At 42.4% G+C, this 23,666-nt stretch overlaps 1 protein-coding gene across 8 annotated transcripts in view; it reads right to left on the bottom strand.

Annotated features, from left to right (window-relative positions):
• Positions 1-23,666, bottom strand: part of TSNARE1 (t-SNARE domain containing 1) — a 478,612-nt gene that overhangs the window by 358,659 nt on the left and 96,287 nt on the right. For all 8 annotated transcript variants that reach the window (XM_021387367.1, XM_021387368.1, XM_021387366.1 and 5 more), the window contains one exon: positions 14,045-14,164. In XM_021387367.1, coding sequence (XP_021243042.1) covers positions 14,045-14,126 — 82 coding nt within the window. In that variant the 5' untranslated portion in view covers positions 14,127-14,164. The remainder of the gene's footprint in view (positions 1-14,044; positions 14,165-23,666) is intronic.

The raw sequence follows: 23,666 nt of genomic DNA on the forward strand, positions 1-23,666 counted from the left end.
GTGTTCAAGAAACATGGAGATATGACACTGAGGGACAAGGTTTAGTGGGCATGATGGTGATGAGTTGATGGTTGGGCCGGATGATCTTAGTGGTCTTTTCCAACCTTAATTATTCTATGATCCTACGATTTTGCTTTCTAGGCCCTTCACCATCTTTATTGCCCCCCTTTGGATGCATTCTAAGAGTTTTATGTACTCACACTGTGAAACCCAAAGGACACCCCAAAGCCTAGCTCCTGCTCACCCAGCACATTTCACATGTTATCTTTTTGGTACCACATCTGAGTCCCAGCTGCTTTGAAAGCAGCCGGGAGCATTATTTCCATGATGTTCAACCTAGTTATCACTACATGAGGCTGTATTCACATCAGCACATCAGTTCGGTCAGTCTTTAGGTGTGTTTTAAGTTCAAAGTGGATGGTCACTGTCACCTGGGAATGACGTTCTGTGCTGCCAAGTAGAGATGTGACACACTGTGCTGGCCACTGTTCTGCTGGCCATCTGGTGAGATGGCAGCGTGCCCGGCTGCTCGACACACGGGTCTTTGCCAGGGACAAAAGGATCAAGTTTTTCAGATGGACTAAGCTTGGCTAAAACCTAAACAAGTAACTTTGCCCAAGGAAGGTCCTCTGTGGTTTGGAAGAATTGAAGACATTTCCTAGAGTCACCAGACAGAAGTCCTTCTATCCATGTTCAGAAAGTGGATAACCCATATAACAGGGGTTAAATTGCAAAAACTCTTGAAAAAGAAGTGTCAGACTGACCATGACCTTCTACAATGTGAAAATGCAGGAACTTCTCTAAAAAAGATATATTATTCGGGGCAAGAAAGCATGTGCATTGCAGAAAAGGATTGAAATCACTGAATGAAATGTATGTACTGCTTGGAATGTCACATAACTCTTTGAGGGAAAGGCTGTTGATGTGGTCTACCTTGACTTCAGCAAAGCCTTCAACATCGTCTCCCATGGTATTCTCCTGGAGAAGCTGGCAGCCTATGACTTGGACAGGTACACTCTTTGATGGGTAAGGAGCTGGCTGGAGAGCCGGGCCCAGAGAGTGGTAGTGAATGGAGTTAAATCCAGCTGGCGACTGGTCACGAGTGGTGTTCCCCAGGGGTTGGTGCTGGGGCCTGTCCTCTTCAATATCTTTATTGATGACCTGGATGAGGGCACGGAGAGCACCCTCAGTAAGTCTGCAGATGACAGCCAGCTGGCAGGAAGTGTCGATCTGCCTGGGGGTACCAAGGCCCTATAGAAGGATCTGCACAGGCTGGATCGCTGGGCTAAAGTTAATGGGATGAGGTTCAACAAGACCAAGTGCCAGGTCCTGCACTTTGGCCGCAACAACCTCAGGCAACGCTACAGGCTTGGGGCAGAGTGGCTGGAAGGTTGTATGGAGGAAACAGACATGGGGGTATTTGCTGACGCTCAGCTGAGCATGAGCCAGCAGTGTGCCCAGGTGGCCAAGAAGGCCAATGGCATCCTGGCTTGGATTAGAAATAGTGCTGCCAGTAGGAGTAGGAAAGTCATTGTCCCTCTGTACTCAGCACTGGCAAGGCCGCACCTCGAGTATTCTGTCCAGTTTTGGGTCCCTCACTGCAAAAAAGACATTGAGGCCCTGGAGCGTGTTCAGAGAAGGGCGACAAAGCTGGTGAGGAGTTTGGAGCACAGGCCTTATGAGGAGTGGCTGAGGGAGCTGGGATTGTTCAGTCTGGAGAAGAGGAGGCTCAGGGGAGATCTTATCATTCTCTACAACTCCCTGAAGGGAGGTTGTAGTGACCTGGGAGTTGGCCTCTTCTCTCTTGTAACTAGTGACAGGACGAGGGGGAATGGCCTCAAGTTGCGCCAGGGGAGATTCAAGCTGGACATTAGGAAATACTACTTTTCTGAAAGACTGGTCAGGTGCTGGAATGGGCTGCCCAGGGAGGGGTGGAGTCATCGACCGTGGAGGAGTTTAAGGAACATTTAGACATTGTGTTGAGAGACGTGGTTTAGTGGAAAATATTGGTGATAGGTGGACGGTTGGACTGGATGATCTTGTAGGTCTTTTCCAAACTTGGTGATTCTATGATTCTATCAAAAGGCTGCGAAAAACAGGCCCTGCCCTTCATATCTTAAAAACACATTACTAAAAGATTACCATGGTTCTTCAAGAGTGCCTTCTTAGAATCACAGAATGGCTTAGCTTGGAAGAGATCTTGGAAGATCACCAAGCTCCAACCCTCTGCCATGGACAGTTTTGCCAACCATTAGATTGGCAACCCGGCCCAAGGCAGGGGGGTTTGAGCTCGATGCAGAGCATACAAGGAGTGGCTGAGGTCCATTGGTTTGGTATGCCTTCAGGTCTTCAAAACTGGTTCTCCAGCTCTGAAGGCTATATGTGCTGAAGCTATAGCCTAAAGGGCAAAATATCTGCCCTACTTTATCCTCCAACTGCTTCATTTCCAATACAGCCCATGAAAGAAGTTTAAGGGAAGTTACAGCATCTGTGATAACAACCCACAGCAAACTCCAACAGCTATATGAAAGAAGTCCCACTTTCTTCAAGTGCCTATCCAGACAAAGAAACCATCTGGGAATAAGGGAGAAGAGCATTAATGGAAAATAGCTGCTAAGAGCTGCTAACCATTTCTGCTAAATATGAGAAAATAAATCCACATAACAGACATAGTGTGACAAAGAACAGGGAGAACATCCCAGAATTATCTTTATTTTTATCAAGCTGCTGGCAACTTAAGTTATAATAATAATGTAAGTATGGTCATGCTAATGTAGATTTATTAGAACAACAAACATTTTAACACTGAGGCAACAAAATGCTGGAAAAGGTGGTTAAGAAAATAAATTCATAAAACATGAGTTGAGATCAAAGTATGATTTTTGGGGTGGTTCTTGGGAGCCACTCAGAGGTGCTTTCTCCAGGACAGTATCCTAAAGATGTCTTCTTATCAGAACCTCTACTCCTTCCCCAAGATGAGAAGATAGAGTGTAGGAAAGGGGTATCTGCTAGCAAGTCTGTCTATTCAAACACTTCATTTAAAATTTAAAAATAAATTTCTATCTTGTTGGGTTTCTACCATGCAAACGTTCAAAAATCCAAGTAGCAAAGCTTGTGTGCAATTCTTCTGAGGGATGAGTTCAGATCAGAAGCAGCACAGCCAGCAGTTGATGACAGCAAGCCCTCTGAATCACAAGACAAAAAGCTGCAGTCACTCTAAAGCCATTCTTTCTAAAGCCACCTCTGTTTTAAGGGAATAACCAAGATTTTACTGCAACTCCGGAGTAGTGAGATGTAAAGAGGAAAATCTGCAATCCAGCATTTGCAAAATATTACAGCATGCACCACCAGCTTAGGATTGAAAGATTCCCTGTATCTCCTATGCTAGCACTGTAGAGCTAACTCATTTTTTCAGCTCTTGGATTGAAAATAAGTAGATTTCATTCAAACCTTATAGGACAAACAGAAGGACAAGCCTTCATGGTGTCTTCTGGAGCAGAATTAAATTTCAGGTTTGCTTCCACCTGAAATAACCCTGTGCTTGGACAGCTGTGGAACTCTGGAAAGCTAGAGAGGTGAGAAGTTGGGGCTGTTTGAACCAGGAAGCACAGACCTCCTGTGAGGTACTACTACATAAAACAGCATTCATCAAGGGGCAATCCTGGCACTTAGCTCAGGTGATTCAACAGTACAAAGGTTGAGCAAAAGGACAGTGGTCAAGTTCCCAGGGAAATACAAGCCAGTGAGCCTCACCTCTGTTCCTGAGAAGATCATGGAGCAGATCCTCCTGGAAAAGATGCTACAGCACATGTAAGATGAGGAGGTGATCCAAAACAACCAGCAAGGTTTCACCAAAGGCAGCTCATGCCTGATCTATCTGGTGGCCTTTTATGATGGAGTCACTGCATCAGTGAACATAGAAAGGGCAACTGATGTAGTCTACGTGCAAGGCCTTTGATGGGGTCCCTAACACACCATGTCCTTATCTCTAAGTTGGAGAGATATGAATTTGAAGGCTGGACTATTTGGTGGATAAAGAATTGGTTGGATGGGTTGTTATCAATGGCTCTACATCCAGGTGGAGGCCGGTGATGATCAGTGTCCCCCAGGGGTCCATCTTGGGACTGGTGTTCTTTAACATCTTCATCAGTGACACAGATAGTGGGATTGAAAGTACCCTCAACAAGCTTGCTGATGACACTGAGCTGAGTGGTGCAGCTGAAGGAAGGGACATCATCCAGAGGGACTTGGACAGGCTCGAAACGTGAGCCTATGTCAACCAAAGCTAATTGAAAGGTGTTGCACTTGGGTTGAGGCAATCCCAGATATGAGTACAGACTGGGAGAAGAACTCACTGAGAGCAGCCCTGTGGAGAAGGACTTGGAGGTCCTCATGGGTAAAAAGCTGGACATGAGCCAGCAGTATGAGCTCGCAGCCTGGAAGGCCAACAGTACCTTGAGCTGTGTCAAAAGATGACTGGTCAGTAGTGAGAAGGAGGTTACTGTCCCCCACAATTCTGCCCTTGTGAGGCTCCATCAGTACTGTCAAAGCACTGCGTACAAGTCTTGGGACTCCAGCACAAGGACGATGTGAAGCTGTTGGAGTGGGTCCAGAGGAGGGCCGTGAGGATCATGAGAGAACTGGAGCACCCCTCCTATGAAGACAGGCTCAGGGAATTAAGGTTGTTTGTGAAGCTTGGAGAAGGCTCTAGGGAGACCCCACTGCATCCTTCCAGTACTAGAGGGGAACTCAAAAGAAGGAGAAGGACTGACTTTTCACTCTTCTACTCAAAGGGTGGTGAGTCACTGGCACAGGCTGCCCAGAGAAGCTGTGGATGCCCCATCCCTGGAGGTGTTCAACACCAGGTTGGATGACACCCTAGGCATCCTGATCTAATGGATGGCAACCAGCCCACAGCAGGAGATGATCTTTAAGGTCCCCTCCAACCTAAGCCATTCTCTGATTCTGTGATTCTGTGATTTACATTTGCAACCAATTTTATACTGTTTTCCTAAGTTCTTTGCTTTCAGTCATTTATGTATAAATCAGCAGAGTTTTGTTCCTCCTTCTATACTCTCTCTTCTCTAGGTTGGGACCAACAAGCAAATGGGAAACTGTTTTTATAAATATCTATACTGTCATTTGCAAACCTCAAAACCTCTCCAAGGTGATTCGTCCACCCTTCTACTGCCACCCATATGACTGGCATTACATTCTGTTCCTGTGTAAGCATTCATGGGACCCACATGATGCAAATTTTGCAATATTCCAAAGTTGCCACCAATGTTTCCAATGCATTTAAGCCAATATTCAGCTCCGTTCACAGTTCCCTGGTCATAATCCACCCATTCAAATGGAAGAGCTGATCGACGAACTCTTCATTTAGTGGTGTGACAGCTGTGTGTGGCCATCTGGAACATAATTTGTCTTTCACGTTGCTGTCGCCACTGCTGAAACACACCACCCACCACCTCACTGTGCTCACATCCACTGTTTGCACTCAATAAATGTTCAGCAAGCATCAATGGATGTCAGTGGGTGCCATTATTTCCTCATGGAGGAATTCATTGGTGCACCCTTGCTTCACATGCACTTCCAAGTCAGACACCATTCTGTCAGACAGCTCCTCTACTACCATCTGTCACATGGTAACAAAATGTCAGGGAATATCATGGGGAAGGTTCAGCCTCTACTGTCATTCCACCAACATCCACCTCTGAAGTTGTGGGCCAACATAATATCACAGAATCACAGAAGTGTTTGAGTTGGAAGGGACCTTTAAAGGCCATCTTGTCCAACCCTTCCACTATGAACAGTGACACTCACAGCTCCATCACCTTTCTAAATTTACCCCATCAATTTTCAAACAAACCCTTGAGGCTTGTTTGAACAAAACAGGTGGCATTACTTTCAGAGCAGCCTTCATACAGCCTTACACCAATTTAAAATCCCTCCTTGCTCCTAAGTGCTTTCCATCCATGCTTAATCACCCTAATCCCCAATCTACCTGCTTACAGCTGTCAAGCCCTCACTGTTGAGCTTTCATCCCTGCCCTCTTCTAGCTGCCAGCATCTGTCTCCAAGCAAACGTCAGCCTGGGAGAGAGTTAGCAATGACATCTCTGGAGTGACAGCACGAATAAAAGCTCTATTCTTCCCTTTCTGTTCAGCTCAACTTCTTTTTGTGTTGCATACATGTTTGTGTCAGCTGTGTCCACCCCTCATAATGGATAGCAGCGAGCTGGTGTAATTTCTGCAGAGAAATACATTCTTACATGTAGGTTTCAGAACAGCAATCCACCAGTACACTATTTCAGCACCTACATAAATCTCTGTTCCCCATTTTGCTGGCAGGAGCAAATATTATAAACTCCACTTGGGTCTTCAAAGAGAGAAAAGAAAATCCTCTATATACACATAGAGGATGCTTAATTATGTTCTAATGGATTAGGCTGGACACATTCTCCATCCTTGAGATTTTATTTAATCAGGCAATATGAGGAAGCATGGGAATGGGACAAGAATAGTGGGAAGTTGAGAGATTTACACAAGGCAGTGGCAGACTACAAGATGCCACCTTTTCTAGTGAAATTTTCATCAAATGCAGACCGACATATGTATAAGGTCATTGGAGGGATCCTGCTGTTGCATACAATTGAATTCCGACCATGGTCCAGCTTCGTGTAGACTTATTTGTAAGCATGGTGTAAGAACAATGGTTTCTCATCCAAGCATCTGATACTGCCAAGATATCAAAACAGATGCAAAGCACAAGGTGAAAACACATGGGTATTCCAGAAAATGTAAAGAAAGCCTGCAGTGCTTGCAAGAATTTGGTAATACAGAGAAGCAGTCACATAAAGCTTGTTGGTCTTTGCTTTAGAACCCTTGTCCGCTCTGCTATCCTACAAAAGGAAGTGCTTTTAGGAGACTGAGAAAGCTGGCAAACATAGAGTCATAAAATCATAGAACCATTATGGTTGGAAAAGGCCACTAAGATCATCTTGTCCAACCATCAACCCATCTCCACCATGCCCACTCAACCACATCCTTCAGTGTCAGATCTCCAAAATTCCTGATCACCTCCAGAGACAGCAACTCCACCACCTCGCTGAGAAACATAAATTGGATTGAACTGACAAGATTAGAGAAATCTCAGGGGCATCAGTGTCTTATTCAGGTCTAAAAAGCTTAAACAAGAACTGCTACAAACTTTCTGTAAGTGACAGCTGAGAGTGTTTCATTGTAGGGAACGCAAGCTTTTGATAAAAGTTTTCTTTGCTCTCAAATGAGACAAGGAAAAGTCATTGGTTCCTGCCTCTGTCAGAGTAAACAGAAGAAAAAGCACTAAGGTACATCAATTTCACTGGCAGGGGTGCTGGAACAAGACGATCTTTAGGTCTCTTCCAACTCAAGTCATTGTATGAAGCTACAATTCTCTGCTGCAATGGGTTAAAGCATCTACCTGGAAAGATGTCCCAGGAGGACAACCTCAGGTTGAGTGTTTATGGCTGTGTGCCCACTAAAGAGAAACACCAGCACAGGACACGGCTCTGAACACCCTGATTTAGCTGTGCTCACTGTAGAGGAGTTGGACGAGATGATCTTTAAGGGTGCCCTTGAACTCAAACAGTTCTATGATTTGCCAGATTCTGTATTCTCTCCTAAGGTACCTACATGAATAGATTGAAGGGAGAGATCATCGTCAACTCCTTCTAATTTGCCCATAATCAAGTGGAAAATAGAGCAAGCTTTTCTGAGAGGATGAGATGCTTAAACACATTTCCAGCTGAATGCTGCCTGAGGACAAGACTGGGTGTTTGTTTTCTGGTTTTCCACTAAAGATTGGGAGCACTGGCATTATTTTTACATGGTTACAATAAAATGGTCTTGGATGACAAAGACTAGCAAATAAAGAACTAAAGACAAATAAATAAAGTTCATCTTTACCCAAGAGTTTTGGTTCTGTTCTGTTATTGTTGTTCTGGTGGGTTGTTTTTTTTTTTTTTTTTTAACTGTTGTGAGGTGGGTCAGCTTACCCTAAAATATTTCATTAGTAGACTTACTTACTCTAACAGTGTTTTCTGTTTTCGTTGGTTATATAAATAAATGCATAACCACTTAACTTCCCTGAAATACTGAGATTAGAGAAAAACATTTATTATAATGTTAAAAATGCCTGAAGGGGTAGGGCAGAGGTTTTCAAAACGAATAGTTTCAAAGTTAATTCATGCATCAAAGTTAATTCTCTTGGCAATTCCTTTTGCTATAAAGCATACTGTTCATTATTCTTTAATATATTTTTGTATGTTCATGCTTATTAATTCATTAAATCATTGCTAAGATCTTTACGAACTGGATGTAAAACAGAATTTCCTCAAACTAAAATAAATTTATCATGTTGGAAGTCTTGCACAACAGCAAAAGAACAATAGAGCAACTCCTCTGTAGATGCCATAAGAAGTTTTTTAAGCTGTCTAGTGGGAGAGATCATCTTAGGATTCTTAGTATTGTTGGACCAGCACTTCATTTCAGGCCAATTAATGCCTTGATTAATATGACACTTGAGTCCTCTACCTGTGTCCCAGTAAATCCAAGAAAATAAGACAAGGCCCAAGATTTAGAAGTAAAAATCAGTCATTAAGATTCACATAAACTTTTTACAGAACATTTGAAAAGCCACTTCATTCCTAGTGCTGTATAAAATGAAGAAGTACAACTTACTTTACAGACCAGGTGGCAACTCTGAAGTAATATTTGTTAATTATCTATGACAGGCAGACAAAAGCTGCTATAGATAGAAGCACTTTAACTCTATCCTTCCACTCTACGCTTAACGGGACTCTGTCCCAAATGCATACTTTGATTATATTACTGAACATAACCAAGATACAATGCAATCAATTCAGAGTGAAAGGTTTTAATTTTGGGGGGAAAAAAAAAAAACCCACACACAAAAAAACCCAAGCCCTTAATATTGCATATGCATAGTAGCTCTAAATTTTTGAGTTGCTCTAAGCCATTCTGTTCTTATTTTCTTCTACAACTGTTAACTCTTTCTTTCTTCATATAATGCTGTATATACTAAGGATGCTTAAGCTGATAGTTGGGCCCCTCACTGCTCCAGGGAGGAATAGCTGTCATGATCCAATTTAGAGCATCTTCCACACCCTCTCCATAGCTCAGTACTTTCCAACAACAAAGAGTTTCAATGTTTCTTTAAAAAAGCATTGGAAGTATTGAAAGTCCCTTGGGAAGTTAATGCTAAAACACAGCAGCACTCAGGTCTCAATAAAGCAAAAGCATTAACCACCTGCTTAATGTTAATTAACCTAAGGAGACTCCTTGTATATTTAGGAGTTCGTTAAGTGCTTCAGTGTACTCCAAGATCACGATGCAAAGCTGGTGGTGGATTCCTTTCCATGCTTTGCTATCAGTCCTGGGGCTGCAAAGGGAAAGGACTGTATGGCAATCAAGCCATAATGCTGGGTTGTACACCAGGCTTTTCCTGCCAACCTCAACCTACCAGAGTGTCCATGACTGGTGAGAGCATCTCCTACCCTTGTATTATGTGAACTCTGCGATTTCATAGAATCATAGAAAAGTTTGAGCTGGAAGGGAACCTGAAAGTTCATCTAGTCCAACTCCCCTGCAATGGACAGGGACACCTACAGCTAGATCAGGGTGGTCAGAGCCCTGTCCAGCCTGATCCTCAATGTCTCCACGAACAAGACACCGACCACATCTCTGGGCAACCTGTTCCAGTGCCTCACCACTCTTCTTACAAAGAAACTTATATCCAATCTAAATCTCCTCTCTTTTAGTTTGAAACCATTTCCTCTTGTCTCTTTCACCACACTGGAGGCAACAAAGAACCTTAAGATCCATTTTTAAGTAAGAAACATTTCCCAAAACTGCTAGGAGAAGAGCAAAATAGGATTAGGGAGACACAGAGAGGACAACCCAACCATTACAGGGAAGGGCAAAGAAAATTACAGACCTAATTCCAGGAAAAATATTAGCACAAGTTATGTAACAATCAATTGCTAAGTATCAAATTGATAATTAGGTGATAAATACCCAAGAAATGCTGCCAAGCTGCACAGACCAATCTGATTTTGTTCTTTGACAAGACAAGCAAACCTACCAAAGAAAGAGAAAGCTGCACATGCGATGTATATTGAGAACAACCCTGGTCAGTTGATATTTTCATGCTACGTTCATGAGCAACCAAAGGAAAAATAGTACAGATGAAGTCATAGTAAAATTAAGAACTGAACTAATGCTCCCTTGAGAATACCTAGAAACATTACACCTATGGAATATGAAATGACCTGTTCAAATCTGGCTCGTAACGTCCAGGGCACAGTAAGGTTAATAAAAGCAGTGTTTAAAAATTCTTGGCTTGTGGCATTTTAATTCAAGCTATTTGAATTCCCTGACCTTTCTGACTCCTTGCATACATCAGATTTTGTTCATGCTCCCCACAAAAAGCCTATTTTTAGGAGGACAGCTCTAACGTGGCAGAGGGTGCATGGTGCACACTTACAAATTCAGAGTTTAATTCCTTCTGCTGTGTAGTGTTTGGTCTCCATTTATTTCTGACATCTCATGCTACTTAGAATCTTTTTTTTCCATTCTCAAGTTTTAAAGAAAAAAAGCAACTTTCTGCTAACTTTCTGCTACTTTCCACCTTCTCCATATAACACCAATACACAGCTGATAACCAGAGAAGAGCTAGGAAACTGGGGAATGTTTGGTTTTCCACGGTTTTTTGGGAACAGAAAAAGAAGCAGATGCAGATGCTGCTGGAGGAGGTCTAAACTTACAACTGCCGGGCAGGGCATGGATTACAGTTCACCTGCTGTGAGCATCCAAACCTGCTATGCTCCAAGTAATCCAAGTGGACTCCTTCAGAAACCTTTGAGATTCTCTAGCCTCTGAGATTCTAGGGTAAGATGGGGCTACCACTTGTAACTTCCATGCCAGTTCATTACTAAAAGCTGTTGAAGCAGCTCCACAGCAGAGCCATGAGGATGTTCAGAGGACTGGAGCGCTTCTCCTACGAAGAAAGGCTGAGGGAGTTGAGCTTGTTCAGCCTGGAGGAGAGAAGACTCTGAGGAGACCTCACTGCATCCTTCCTGAACTTGAAAAGAGCTTATAAGAGGGAGAACTGACTTTTTATACGGTCTGATTGTGACAGGACAAGGGGGAATGGCTTTTAACTGAAAAAGGGAAATTTAGGTTAGATGTTAGGAAGAAATTTTTTACTCAGAGGGTGGTGAGGCACTGGCACAGGCTGCCCAGAGAAGCTGTGGATGCCCCATCCCTGGGGGTGTTCAAGGCCACGTTGGATGGGGCTCTGTGCAGCCTGATCTATTGGGTGGCAACCAGCCCATGGCAGGGGTTTGGAATTAGATGGGCTTTAAGGTCTCTTTCAACCTCAGCCATTCTATGATTCTTTGATATGACTGCATTAAATGCTATTAAGCAGCAGCATCCTCATCACTTGTTGAAAGACCCCAGGGTTTTCTGTTGGATACCTGAACATTACTGCTGGACCACATGCTATAGTACACATATGCAAGGATGCCAGTATGTTTTATTTATTTGTTTACTAGACATAGTAAAAACGGTTTCAGAGCACAGGCAGACATGTCCATCAACATCTGCCCCTCTGTGAGTAGATGTATATATAGCTGCAGGAAGGCCACGTTCTTTTGTTCCATCCATACCATGAGGTAATACAGATAGCAGTTTTTCTTAGCAAGGCAGTCATCTGTCTTTCGGAAGCAGGAGGCAGAAGATGAGCTCTACACTGCCCCTCTCGTGACACTTAATTAATGATAGTAACTGGGGATACTGCAACATCAGACACTTTGCACGTGTTACGCTGTCTACCATGGTGAAGGGGCATGGAGAGTTAGTTATATGGAGGTTCAGATGGATCATCTCTGATTTCGACACACAAAAAGGAGAAAATCTTCTCCAACCTGCTCTTGGCCAAGGCAAACAAGCTCCCTTCACTTTCAGACATGCCTGTTTGAGGTAGTATATAGTAAAACGACAAAGCACACATTCCAACCTTGCAATCCTTCTAATAGTGAGACCAATCAACAGTCCAACTTTGGGCCAAGAGACCTGACTTTTGCTAGCTGGGAGAATTGACCCTGGAGGACCTGGAAGACTTGCCCAACACAACCCCACCCAAGATCATATATGCACGCAGGGGGAGTTTCTCACCTCTGTTATGCAGAAGTCTGGGCAGCTGAAATGGTCTCATTAACTTGAGAAAGCTGATGTTTCTACGTCAGCTGCTTTTTGCAATCCACTGAGGGTAGGTTCAGCTTTACACAGAAACTGCCAAATGACAGGCAAGCTGGGCATGATGTGGTCCCTCTTCAAATATTTAGAAACCACAAGCATCTTGAATTATTCTCTGCATTTGCATTAAAAATAGTGAGCATTTTGTACATCACTGTAAGCATTCATACTTTTTATTTTTAAACAAAAACCACAATGCACTGACAACCCTCATCTATCTATTCCTCATTTTGATTCTTTTTTTGTATGGCTCTATCACTGTGCTCAAGTAACTCATTCTTCCTTGCTTTTATGCCTTTAATTTTGCCTCATAGAATAGCTTAAAAACTACTATTTAAAACCAAACAGTCAGTTCAAAAATTCAAACTTAATTCAGTACATTCTCCCTGGTCAAAGGAAAAAAAAAAAGAAGATAATTGCACCCAAACTTGCAAGAAAACAGAAAACCATGAGAAACCTTTACGCTTCTTTTATAGTTTCATCCAGGGGGAACAGCGATTTGCAAAACAACAAAACATTTCCCAAAGAACATTTGGAACCTTGACAACTTGGAAACAAAGTCAGGCTGCCTTAATGAACAGCCCAGTTCAAAGCAAAGGCAATGTAAGAGAGCTGTGATGTTTATTCCAGATGCAAAGCAATAATGCAGACCTTTCCCGTGCTAAAACGTCCCCTTTCCTGATGATTCTGTAAAGGTCTGAACCCTCAGTAGTGCCTTCACCAGAGCTACTGCAGCCTCACCCTATGGTAAAAGCCAGATCTAGACCCAAAACTAAATGCAAAAATATGTTCCACTGCACAAAGCTTGCTGAAAGTCAGGCTGTATTGAACCACATACGGTCCTACAGCAATTCCCCATGCGTACCAAGACCTCATGCACATCTGGGCAGCTGTAAACAATGCTTTACTATGCCCACGTGGGCTGGCATCAGCCCTCTCAAACAGAACTTCAGAGCTGGGCAGAAAGAGAACTATCTTCCATCTCCATGCATGAGCCAGCCCTGCATCAACATTTCATATATCTAGGTTGACATCTGGATGCTTTTCTCTTTCTGCTTTAGCATTTCTATAGTCCTCTGGGGGAAGAAGGGAACAGCTAAGGGAAGCACATCTGGTATTCACTTAAAAACATCCCACAAAACCAGAATATGCAGCCATTTGCAAGCCATTCCATTGTTTATGGTTTCAGCATTCCCTGAGCAAGTTTTTATCCCCCACTGCCATGTTGGAGCACATTTTGCAGATTAAAGCAGCCTCCCCAGCAGTTAAGTTGTGCCCTGTAGAAACACAACTCTCTTCCCTTTGCGCCTCTTCCCATTTAATCTCATCATGAGAGCACTTGCGACTAGCCAGACAGTAACAATTTAGACCAACTTCTTGTTGGGGAGATAAAAGAGAGTTACAAGCAGGCTACTGCACCAAATTTCTTCTCCAAGTTGACCAACATACCTCCAAAATCCTCATCCAATGGCTCTTCTACGGCCATTGGCAAGACACATTCAAACCTCAAGAGTTGAGCATGGTAAGATGTGGTGCTTCATCATACAAATCAAACCTCTGAAAAGTGTTCCACCTTTGAAAATCTCTACAAGAACAACTTCTGAAGGTAGCTTGATATTTATACGACATCCACACTGAACCTCATTCAGTAAAAACCTCAGTAAAACCTCTCTCCCCAGAAAGTCAGGTGGAATAAATTACTACAAGGCATCAATACTTTACCGAGAGGTTGATAGCCTTGTCTCGAAGGGCCTCCAAATGGGTTCCTCCCAAATCCACTCCCATCAATGGATCCATAAGACATTTTCTAGATAGCAGTGGATGTAGGATTGCACTTTAAACCTAAGAAAATGGAGAAAAAGACAGATACAACACTGTTAAATGTCAGTTAAACCCCACAACTTCGGGGGGAAGAGGGAAGGCAAATGGAAAAAAAAAAAGGGGAAAAAAAAGTCCTATGTACAAACTTCAGTATGGTCACCCACAAAACAAAAACACCAAAATCCAAACCTCCTGGACTACAGATCATCCTGGGGGCAACTGAGTCATTTGACCTCTCTGAACCTTTCTTCCTCCAGTAATAAGTGACAACCATTGCTCTGTTTCAGCTATGGCAAGACTTTAATTCCTTGCTGTTTATGATGTGCTCTGAGATCTTAAGGTGGTAGGCAAGAAATAGGCACTCAATCAAAAAAGGTAATGCTGTCTTCTGGAACACTACGGCTACAGAGCTGGTGAGGAGTCTATCCATCATACCAGAGTCTTGACGAGCTCTGAAGAGACCGTTTGCTTCTGTACTATAAGCTTTTGAAGTAGCAGAAGCAGTAGACTGAAATCAATGCAGCTTTGGCAGAGAAAGACTTCTTCCCCTGTCCCACCACATGCCTCCAACACCCTGTGGCTTATCAGTGTGTTCCCAAGACTGTGGTATTAAATGCAGTCCAGCCCTGAACCACAGCAGTGACAACAGCAAAGGAAGAAAACAGACTAATGTGCCACATCAGAAGGGGCATGACACAGGATCAAACCCAGCTGCTGCCTCTTTGTACCAAAGCTGGGAAAAAAATGCCCCGAACAGAAAATGATGGTGTAGAAGGTATGGACTTATTCGCTAAAAAAGGGAAAAGACAACACTGCTCACTGAGTAGCTCTTCATTAAGGTGTTCACCATTCTTTCTTAATGGAGATACACAGATAACTGGCATCTGAGAGTGCAGGTACCTCTTCAACATAAATCCTACATTTTAGGTAAACTGCCTTCAGTCAGCAAATAAAGTAATGGAGAGTAAAAGCTAAAAGAAACCATCTGCAAACCATGGGTTTCCAAGACACTAAACAACGTAACAGTTGGACTGTGTCAGGTAGGTCAAGACATACATCTTGCACAAGTATTATCTATGAAGTCTGGATATAAGTTCTTCAAATGAAATAGATGAAGATATTCTCGGGGAGCCTGTGATGGACTGGGGAACAAATCCTGTCCCTCCCAGGTCTCATGTAAGCCCACAGTTGCCACTGTAACACAGCATCTTCAATAAAATGCAACTCAAGAACTACCAAGATCCTTATCTTCCACCTTGGAAAATAAGGGCACATAGAATATAGTTAGAGGAAAAATTCTGGGCAGGGATAAGCAGTTTTATCTCCCAGTGCGGCTACAGATTAAAACCACAATAAGCAGAGAATCGGAACAATCCAACAGTTGGAAAACTGCCTCTATACAGAGGTTGATCCTGACCCATTTTTCCTTTTTACAGATGGGCAACTGGAGGCTTCCCAAAAGCCACGTACAACAAATGTGGAGCGAAAGTCGACGTCACGTTGCTGAGACGACTTGATTACAACTGGGCAAGCATTTCTTTGGCAAACAGTGAATGTGTCTATTTTTTCCCCCCAACAGAGTGGTGTGAAAGGGGAGAGGAGGAAGGTATTTAGAACACTCCAAATGCTTCATGTTGATTTTTCATTTTCAAAGCATATTTCCATTTTAAACTTTTTCTCGCATCCAAAGAGAAAAAAAAGAAAGAATTAAAAGCAAAATATTTTGCTTTTGTTTAACCAGTCTTTTTAGAACCAACCACCTCCCACCCCAACCTACTAAGCCGCTGAAATATCCCTTACTCACACAGCTCCAGAACCACACTCCTACCATGTAGTAATGTGTTTACAGGGAAATGTGAGAGCAGATTTGTATACCTTTCCTTTGATCGGCACTAAAAGCATTTACCTCCCCATCCCTATGTCACCTCCCAGTTCTTTTGTCTGCTGCTCCTCAGGGAGGCTTGTCCAACTTGCTGGGACAAGCAGTTCATGCAAATTGGAACAAGCATTGTCTAACATATTAGATACAGAAAAAAGTAAATAAGAGATCTGATCACAACTTCTTCCTATAACCTACAATGGAATGCAAGAAAACCATACTCAAGTCTGACCAAAAGAGCAATCGTCCTGCCAAGACCATACATTTGTATTTGAATGACATGCAATTACTTTTTGATTTTGATGTCCCACAAAAAAACAATAATACAGTAAGAACACTGAGAGAATGTAGGACCTCAGAGAGTTGGTCCATGTTTCATGACTTAGGGAAACTATCAGTCAACAAGCAAAATTATTTAAACAATTCCTCTACACATTCCAGTAAAGGGACATACAGATGGCCAACATCAGTAATTAGGAGAAAACCCCTGGAATAAACTCACTGAAAGCAACTGAAGGTGAAAAACAGAACAGCCAGCATGCATATGGCAAAGTCATATCAGACCAATGTTAATGCCTTCTACAACAAGTTAGCAGTCAGTAGAGTTAGCAGAAAAGCAGCAATTATTATTATGTAATAACAAGTTCCTTGCATGGCAAAAGAAACTGACTGGAGATGAAGGTGTATACTGTCATTAGAAAATCACTCCCAGTAGACAGCTATCGTAACTAAATTAGAAATTACGTGGGCTCCACCAATCCTCACTCTGTCCATTTGTATTTTCAGTAGTGAGGTGGCTAATGGAACAGGTATTAACCTCATTAAAAAAAAAAAAAACACATGACATGACAGAATAGAGGACAGCTTCAACATTCAGAACAATCCTAATAAACCAGAAATGATGTCTGAAAAACAAAATAGGATGCTACATAATTTAGGTCAACTACAATCTTCTACAATCTTCTAGACAGGTGAAGTAAATCTTTTACTTAACAGCACATTGCAGAGTCCTCAGCTGCAGGCGAAAAGCTCCAGTAAACATTTTCCAGAGACAGAAGAGAGACTAGAGCAAGCTTGGAGAATAGCAGCAGGTCAAGAAAATGTGACCTGCACAGGGAAAACTAAGTAAATAGAGTTGCTTTGCCTATGGAATGGAAGATTGATGGAAAACAGGAACCTTCAAATCTGTGCAACGTTGTGGTCAGTACCTGGGAAGTAAAATACTCTCCTCACTTGCACTGGACAAGAGAAAGGAATAGCTCTCAACCAAAAAGCAGAAAAGATGAACTGTGATATTGGGAAAGCCTATGAGGAAGGAACAGGAAACACAGGGAATGTCTTAATTACAGAAGTTCATGGCCAGCCAACTCTGGACAGAAATTATATACGTATAGATGAGCCCTCAAAGCGTATCAGAAGATAAAGAAAAACAAAAAAGGAAAACTGTAAGAAATAAAAGGTAGGTTAGAAAATAAATACTGATCTGCCTTCTCAGTAAATCAGATTATTATTTGCTTGATTATTATTGGATTGACAGTTGGACTTGATGACCTTAGAGGTCTTTTCCAACCCTAATTATTCTATGATTCTAAGACCATACCTGAAAAGGTTTTAAGTATCTCCAAGGACGAAGACTACATACCCTCTCTGGGCAACTTCTGGCATTCAACATCCATAAATTTGAAACCCTCCTTGGTATCTAACCAGTCACATCATTAAAGTGCAGGTGGAGACTGCCTATGGGATGGGAATAAGGAGTGACACAAGCAATGCAACCTGTTACAACATGGGTCTCACAGTTTTGGACATACAAATTCCAGTCCCACACAGAACATACTGTCTTGCCTTTGCCTCCATGCCAGGCTGAACAGGTACTCTTTTCAGGACAGGTCCACCACATTAGAAGAGAAGACCTCCAGGTTCCTCAAGAAAGAGCACGGGGAATTCAGCTGTGGGTTCAGCATAAACTTCTAATAACCAGCTGAAACCAAGCCCAGGCATTCAGGTGAATTCCCTATCCTGCATTTCAATGCAAGAGTTTGTGGGAGCTGCTGATTTCCTCACGAGGATTTCTCTTGCTTGGGGAATGGCACAGCTGCCACAAAGAAGCATATTTCCATTTACTACTCAACTCTGAAATACTACAAGCACACAATCCGGATCATAAGTACCTGCCAGAAATTAATGCAGGACGTGGTAAGAGGAACACCACTCCTGGACTCTGTTCCCAGCTCTACCACCGCTTGCTGATGGAAAAGTCCCCTTGGGGAGTGCTTCAAAAGTTGCTAGCAATGATGAAACCTCCATTTCTGGACAACCAACTTGAGATGTATTTTCTGAGGTTTTTAACCCATATAAAATCTTTGTATCAACCAGCCTGACTTTCTTCCTAAAGAAAGAGCAGATCATTTCACACAAATCATCTTTACGCATCAACCTCTACAGGCTGTTGTCAGATCAGGTCAACTATTTCCAAAAGAGACTTCGAGGCTCCAGTTAACAAAGAATCAGCCCCAGTCGCTCTTCTAAGAGGGTTGCATCTCCTCACCTTTTGAACTTCACAGTTTGATCTCTCTGCTGCCTCTTAACCTTCCCTCGGATTGATCTCCTTTTGTTTCTCGTTAAGAGACTTGTTTACCAGCACACACAAATCATGACAAGAAGGGAGAATACACAGAATTTTCTAGCTTTCCATAGAGCTACCTCAGGACAGACACAGAGCCCTTCTTTCTGCAGGGTAGCAGGATTAGCTTTATTATTATTGAAAGTTTGGGGTTGTATTTTTTTTTTTTTAAGTCATGAGATGAAAATATATATTTGCAAACAGTGCTGTATTTCCAAATCTCCTCTAATGGTTTGCTCCTTAGATTTGACTTTGTCACTCACATCACAGACATGCCACTTTTCAGCTTCTATTTTGAGGGATTTTCTCAATTATTAAAAACAAAACTCAATAAAACTCTTCGCCACTCACCTGGAAAAATCCCCCTGTCCTTTTTCTCAGAGTCTGTATTTATGAAAAAGCTCTACTGTCGAAAAATTTCTATATCAACAGTTTTAACATGGAATTGGTGTAATTGCGCAAATCCCTGAGCGCTCACTGAGCCTCATAACATGACTGTCAGAGGTCGATCAGCGTAGCTGTAGGGGATGATTTTCTTCTTCTTCAGGCTGTGGCTTTGAGGTAATTTATGCTTTTCTAGATCTTCCCTGAGGAGTGTAATATTAATGCTGTGTTCTCAGGTGGCTTTGGGAAGGCAATATTACACACTTCCCTCCAGTTTGCTTCCCAAGCAGATGGAAGGTCCATGGAGACTGACGTCATCTCTGTCCCCATGCCCTGAGGAGCAGGCTGTCTAGTCCAGGATGACATGGCCCAAAATAAGACAAATGCATCATTCAGTTGGCTTTCAGAAGCTTCTGGAGACACACACGTAGCACTTGACAGGCGCAACGTCACTTATGACTGCAAACAACCTGATTTAATACACCAAAGCACGCTCCCCTGCACCGGCTGGAGCATACTACAAAGTGAAGCAAACACCCACGGCCCTACAGCACTGTGGAGTAGGCACAATGTAAAAACAGCTCGGATTATCTAAGAGCTGCTTTTTTCCCTTCCGGAGATTTCCTATGAAACAATAAGAAAATTCTTTTTTTTTTTTTTTTTTTTTGAGTTTTTCGTTGTCAAAGTGTTATTTCAGGAAAATATCTGATCACTTTCAAATAGATGCAGTTTTTCTTCCTTCGGTACAGCTGCCATCGTACATGTCACCAGAAGCACAGCAGTTTGTCTCAGGAATAGATACGATCAGGACAGACTGTAAGTCGGAGATAGCAGGATAAGATGGCTGTGGAGTTTTACAGAGATAGATATTGAGACACAGAGTCAAGTTGTTCACTGCAGTTCTAATTCGAATGTCACTGAGGGCTCTCTCTGGTCTCGGAGCTCTTGACTGCAAACTCCACTTCACTTTGTTTTTCCACCAGCCTCAGAACGCTATGCAGACCTAACGTGCACATTCCAGACATTATCGTCTGGATGTGGTGCTCGGGGACATGATTTAGTGGTGGGCTGTTAGGGTAGTATGGTTAGGTTGCCGTTGGACTTGATGATCTTGAAGGTCTTTTCCAACCTGAGCAATTCTATGATTCTGTGAACTGTTCCTGCCAGCTGCAACAGGTGAGGTTCAGGCTGGATATCAGGAAAAGGTTCTTCACCACAGGGCGAGGAGCATGGAACAGGCTCCCTGAGGAAGTGGTCATGGCCCTGAGCTACTGGATTTCAAGAAGCATCTGGACAACACCATCAGACATACGGTCTGATTTTTGAGTGATCATATTTGGAGACAGGATTTGGACTCGATGATCCTTATGGGTCCCTTCCAACTTGGGATATTGTATAATTCTATGATTCTAATTCCTTCTTTCCTCAGTTATTTCCATTACTTGCAACTAACAGTACCCAGCAGACCCATCAGATATTTTCTGGCACTTAGAAGTCACCTCCATCCCCACAAACTTCACAATGACACCATGTAAGACTTTAGATCTAATAGTCTGTTACACAACACGAAGCAGAAGGAAATCATAAGTAACAGAGATTGGAAGGAATGAATGTTTGCACATCATCTGTATTCATTTCCTGCTGCATCACAGACAGGAAGAAGAGAGGTAAGACAAGCAATCTGGAAGCCTGTTGTGCTCCTTTCATGTCAGTCCCAGTTGCCACTTCAATACACAAAGTCTTCTTCCACGTCAGCCCTTCTGCATGTCTTCTCACAAAAGAAGTGAAGACAGTCTTCAAATCTTGCTGAGAGGCACCAGAGACAAGCTGGCCTTAGGCAAATGCCAAGAATAAGGACCAGAGATACATTTTGTTTAACTTGGGAATCTCAGATTTATAGGCCCCCCCCACCCCCTCTCCATTTCAGCTATATAAACTTCCTGAGAGCTAAAGTAGCTGATTAGGGCTGCAAGAAAAAGTCTTCCATCAAAAAGATCACAAATGCCACGGCAAGATGGATGCCTTCCATCTTCAAAGCATGAGACAGCATGCACTGAAACAGTTTGGTTCCCAAGAGCAGCAGCAGAGCGTGATAGATGACAAAGTGATTACACTAGCAAGGTCAGCTCCCAGGATCCAAATTTCTTTTCACCTGAAGAAGCAATCAGGTTTCCTTGATACCGAGGTATTTAGATCAAGGGAAAAGAAGGAGGACCAAAGATATTTGGGTGTCTGCTGAGTCATTTGCAACATTCTCTGCTGTTCAACTTCAGCCTCTATGGGTGGCATAGTTTCGATGACTTAGTGTCGGGTCACTGTTAGCTCAGCTCAATAGATGTGATGTCATCTCTCCTGTTTTTTAAACTGACATTAAACAACGGTTAAACAACATATCTTCTGGCTCCTGCAGGAGAACGTGATCTAGACAGCTTCCAACTCAATCTCCCCAGCACAAATGCTCTCAGTGTATCTGTTCTAATCTAACAAGGATTTTCTTCCTATCATTTTTTCTTGTATGGCCACTTTCTATTTGATGTTTTGTGCCATGTTGTCTACTTTCTGTGAACCTCACATGCAGAATAGTCTTAATCAATCCATATGCTAGATAAACACAGAAGTATTACATATTTCAGTGAACAGCAAAATTAAATTTCCAGTCAGTTCAAAATCTAGATTTCATCTGCCTTTCCAGCGGATATAAAAGAGGAATATTAATGTCTGTTTGTTGGAAAAAAAGAAAAAAAAAACACAAGCAGTATGAAGGAGGAAAATAGAGAAGAGAGACCTGATGTCTGGTTTGCTACAGTGAAGTTAGAGCAAACTTACTAATTATAAAAGATGCACATGCATGAATGGACAAAGACTAACTGCAATGCACTAGCTCAGCTTAACAAAATTAGAAACAGCATTTATAAGTCAATACAGGATTTCAGCAAAATCAGGAAATATGTAGCTGACAACCAGTTCTGAGTTTGCAGGAGCGTCTTGATTGACATACTCGCAATGCTTTAGGGGAATGTGATGCAGGGTAAAATGGGATGCTTTAATTAATCAAGTAATAGATTCCTAAATCCCAGGATCCTGCTCCTCTAGAACATGACTCCACTGGTTTCCAACACACCAGTTCCCAAAACAGAAATACTGCTATTCAATGCACATGACAGGAATATACATCAGCATGAGCTCTCATCTACATTAATGTTCATTGGTAGTTATATTATAAACAAAACATGCAGAAGGCTAAGAAAGAAACAGTGTTTTCTAGTAGAAAGACACAGTATATGAAGGAAAACTGGAGAATCTACTTCTACCTTTGCCAGCAATTCACTGAGAAAGACTAATGATGAGACGTCTTCACTTTGGGATTCCCATCAAGGACAGGAGAAATGGCAGCAGTCAGATAAACACAGTACAAGGACAGATATGAGGAGGAAAGAATTTATGAAAAAAAAAAAATCACACTGGTCGTATGATGGACCTCAGTATCAGAAGCCTAATGTCAATGGACACAAAGAATTTTCATCACAGATGTTCTGCTTCCCTAAGTGAGAACTGAAAGGAAACCACCAGTAAGAAGCCAGGACTGAAGAAGGCAAAAATGAATATAAATCAAACTCAGGAAATATGGGCAGCTCAGGTGAACCACTGGCAGGTGCTGAGCCTCGGCAGAAGCTGAAGACTATGACCTGGGGACACTCCCAAAACACCCTGGAACAAAGGCTGCCTTTGAAAAGTTAGAAAGAGAGCCGCAGACCCACACAACATAGTGGAAAAACAGAGATATATAAAAACAGCCATCACAATCCCAGGCAGTGATCAAACTAACGTGGGCATGGAGCCAACTACCACGAAACCATCACCAAAGCATTCCTCCAAATCTCCAAAACTATAAGGACTTCAACCACACTATAAGGATTTCAACCACAGTAGCCATATTTACTCATGCATCCATGTAGAATACTTTCTGAATACTGTATAAAAATACATTCTTTTGATTTTTATACAAGTAACCCTGTTCACAAAGAAGCAAGGAGGATGGCAAACCTGTGCATACCACTTATCTCTGTTGGTAAGAATCCTTCTGGCATTTCTTAATCTGCCCATTGTGCTTCTACAGTTACTCCAAGTAGTTGTCTGCACAGAAGACTACAGAAGACTTTCAAATAATGGCCACATTGTGAGATTAATAAAACCAACTAGCAAAAATACATGTGCTCCAATGATCCCTTCCCCAAGAGTCTTCACTGATGGAGAACATGATTGAAAGGGAAAGAAACAAACATTCACTCCATTTTGCTGGGAAAGAGAAGTGTTTTGCAAGGCTCTGCTGAGCTGGGGCATCTGAGATCAGAAACCCTGCAGTCTCGTTGATCTCTTGATTATTTCACTCAACGTTCCTTTATGCAGTATTAGCAAAACACAAGAAAATGAGATTTCCCAACATCTGAAGGCTTATGAGCAAGGTCAACAAGAAAGCACACCTTTGAGAAAACTGTATCAGGGAGGCCCACTCACTCTGGCACATCCACCAGTCAGTCCTGAACCATAAAAGTCTTATTTCATATTGTTTCCCAGCTTTGGTATCACTCACCACAGACTTGAGGACCACTTCTTCCTGCTGATAAGCACACGATGGC

The sequence above is a fragment of the Numida meleagris genome, chromosome 2, assembly GCF_002078875.1.
Source record: "Numida meleagris isolate 19003 breed g44 Domestic line chromosome 2, NumMel1.0, whole genome shotgun sequence".
NCBI lineage: Eukaryota > Metazoa > Chordata > Aves > Galliformes > Numididae > Numida > Numida meleagris.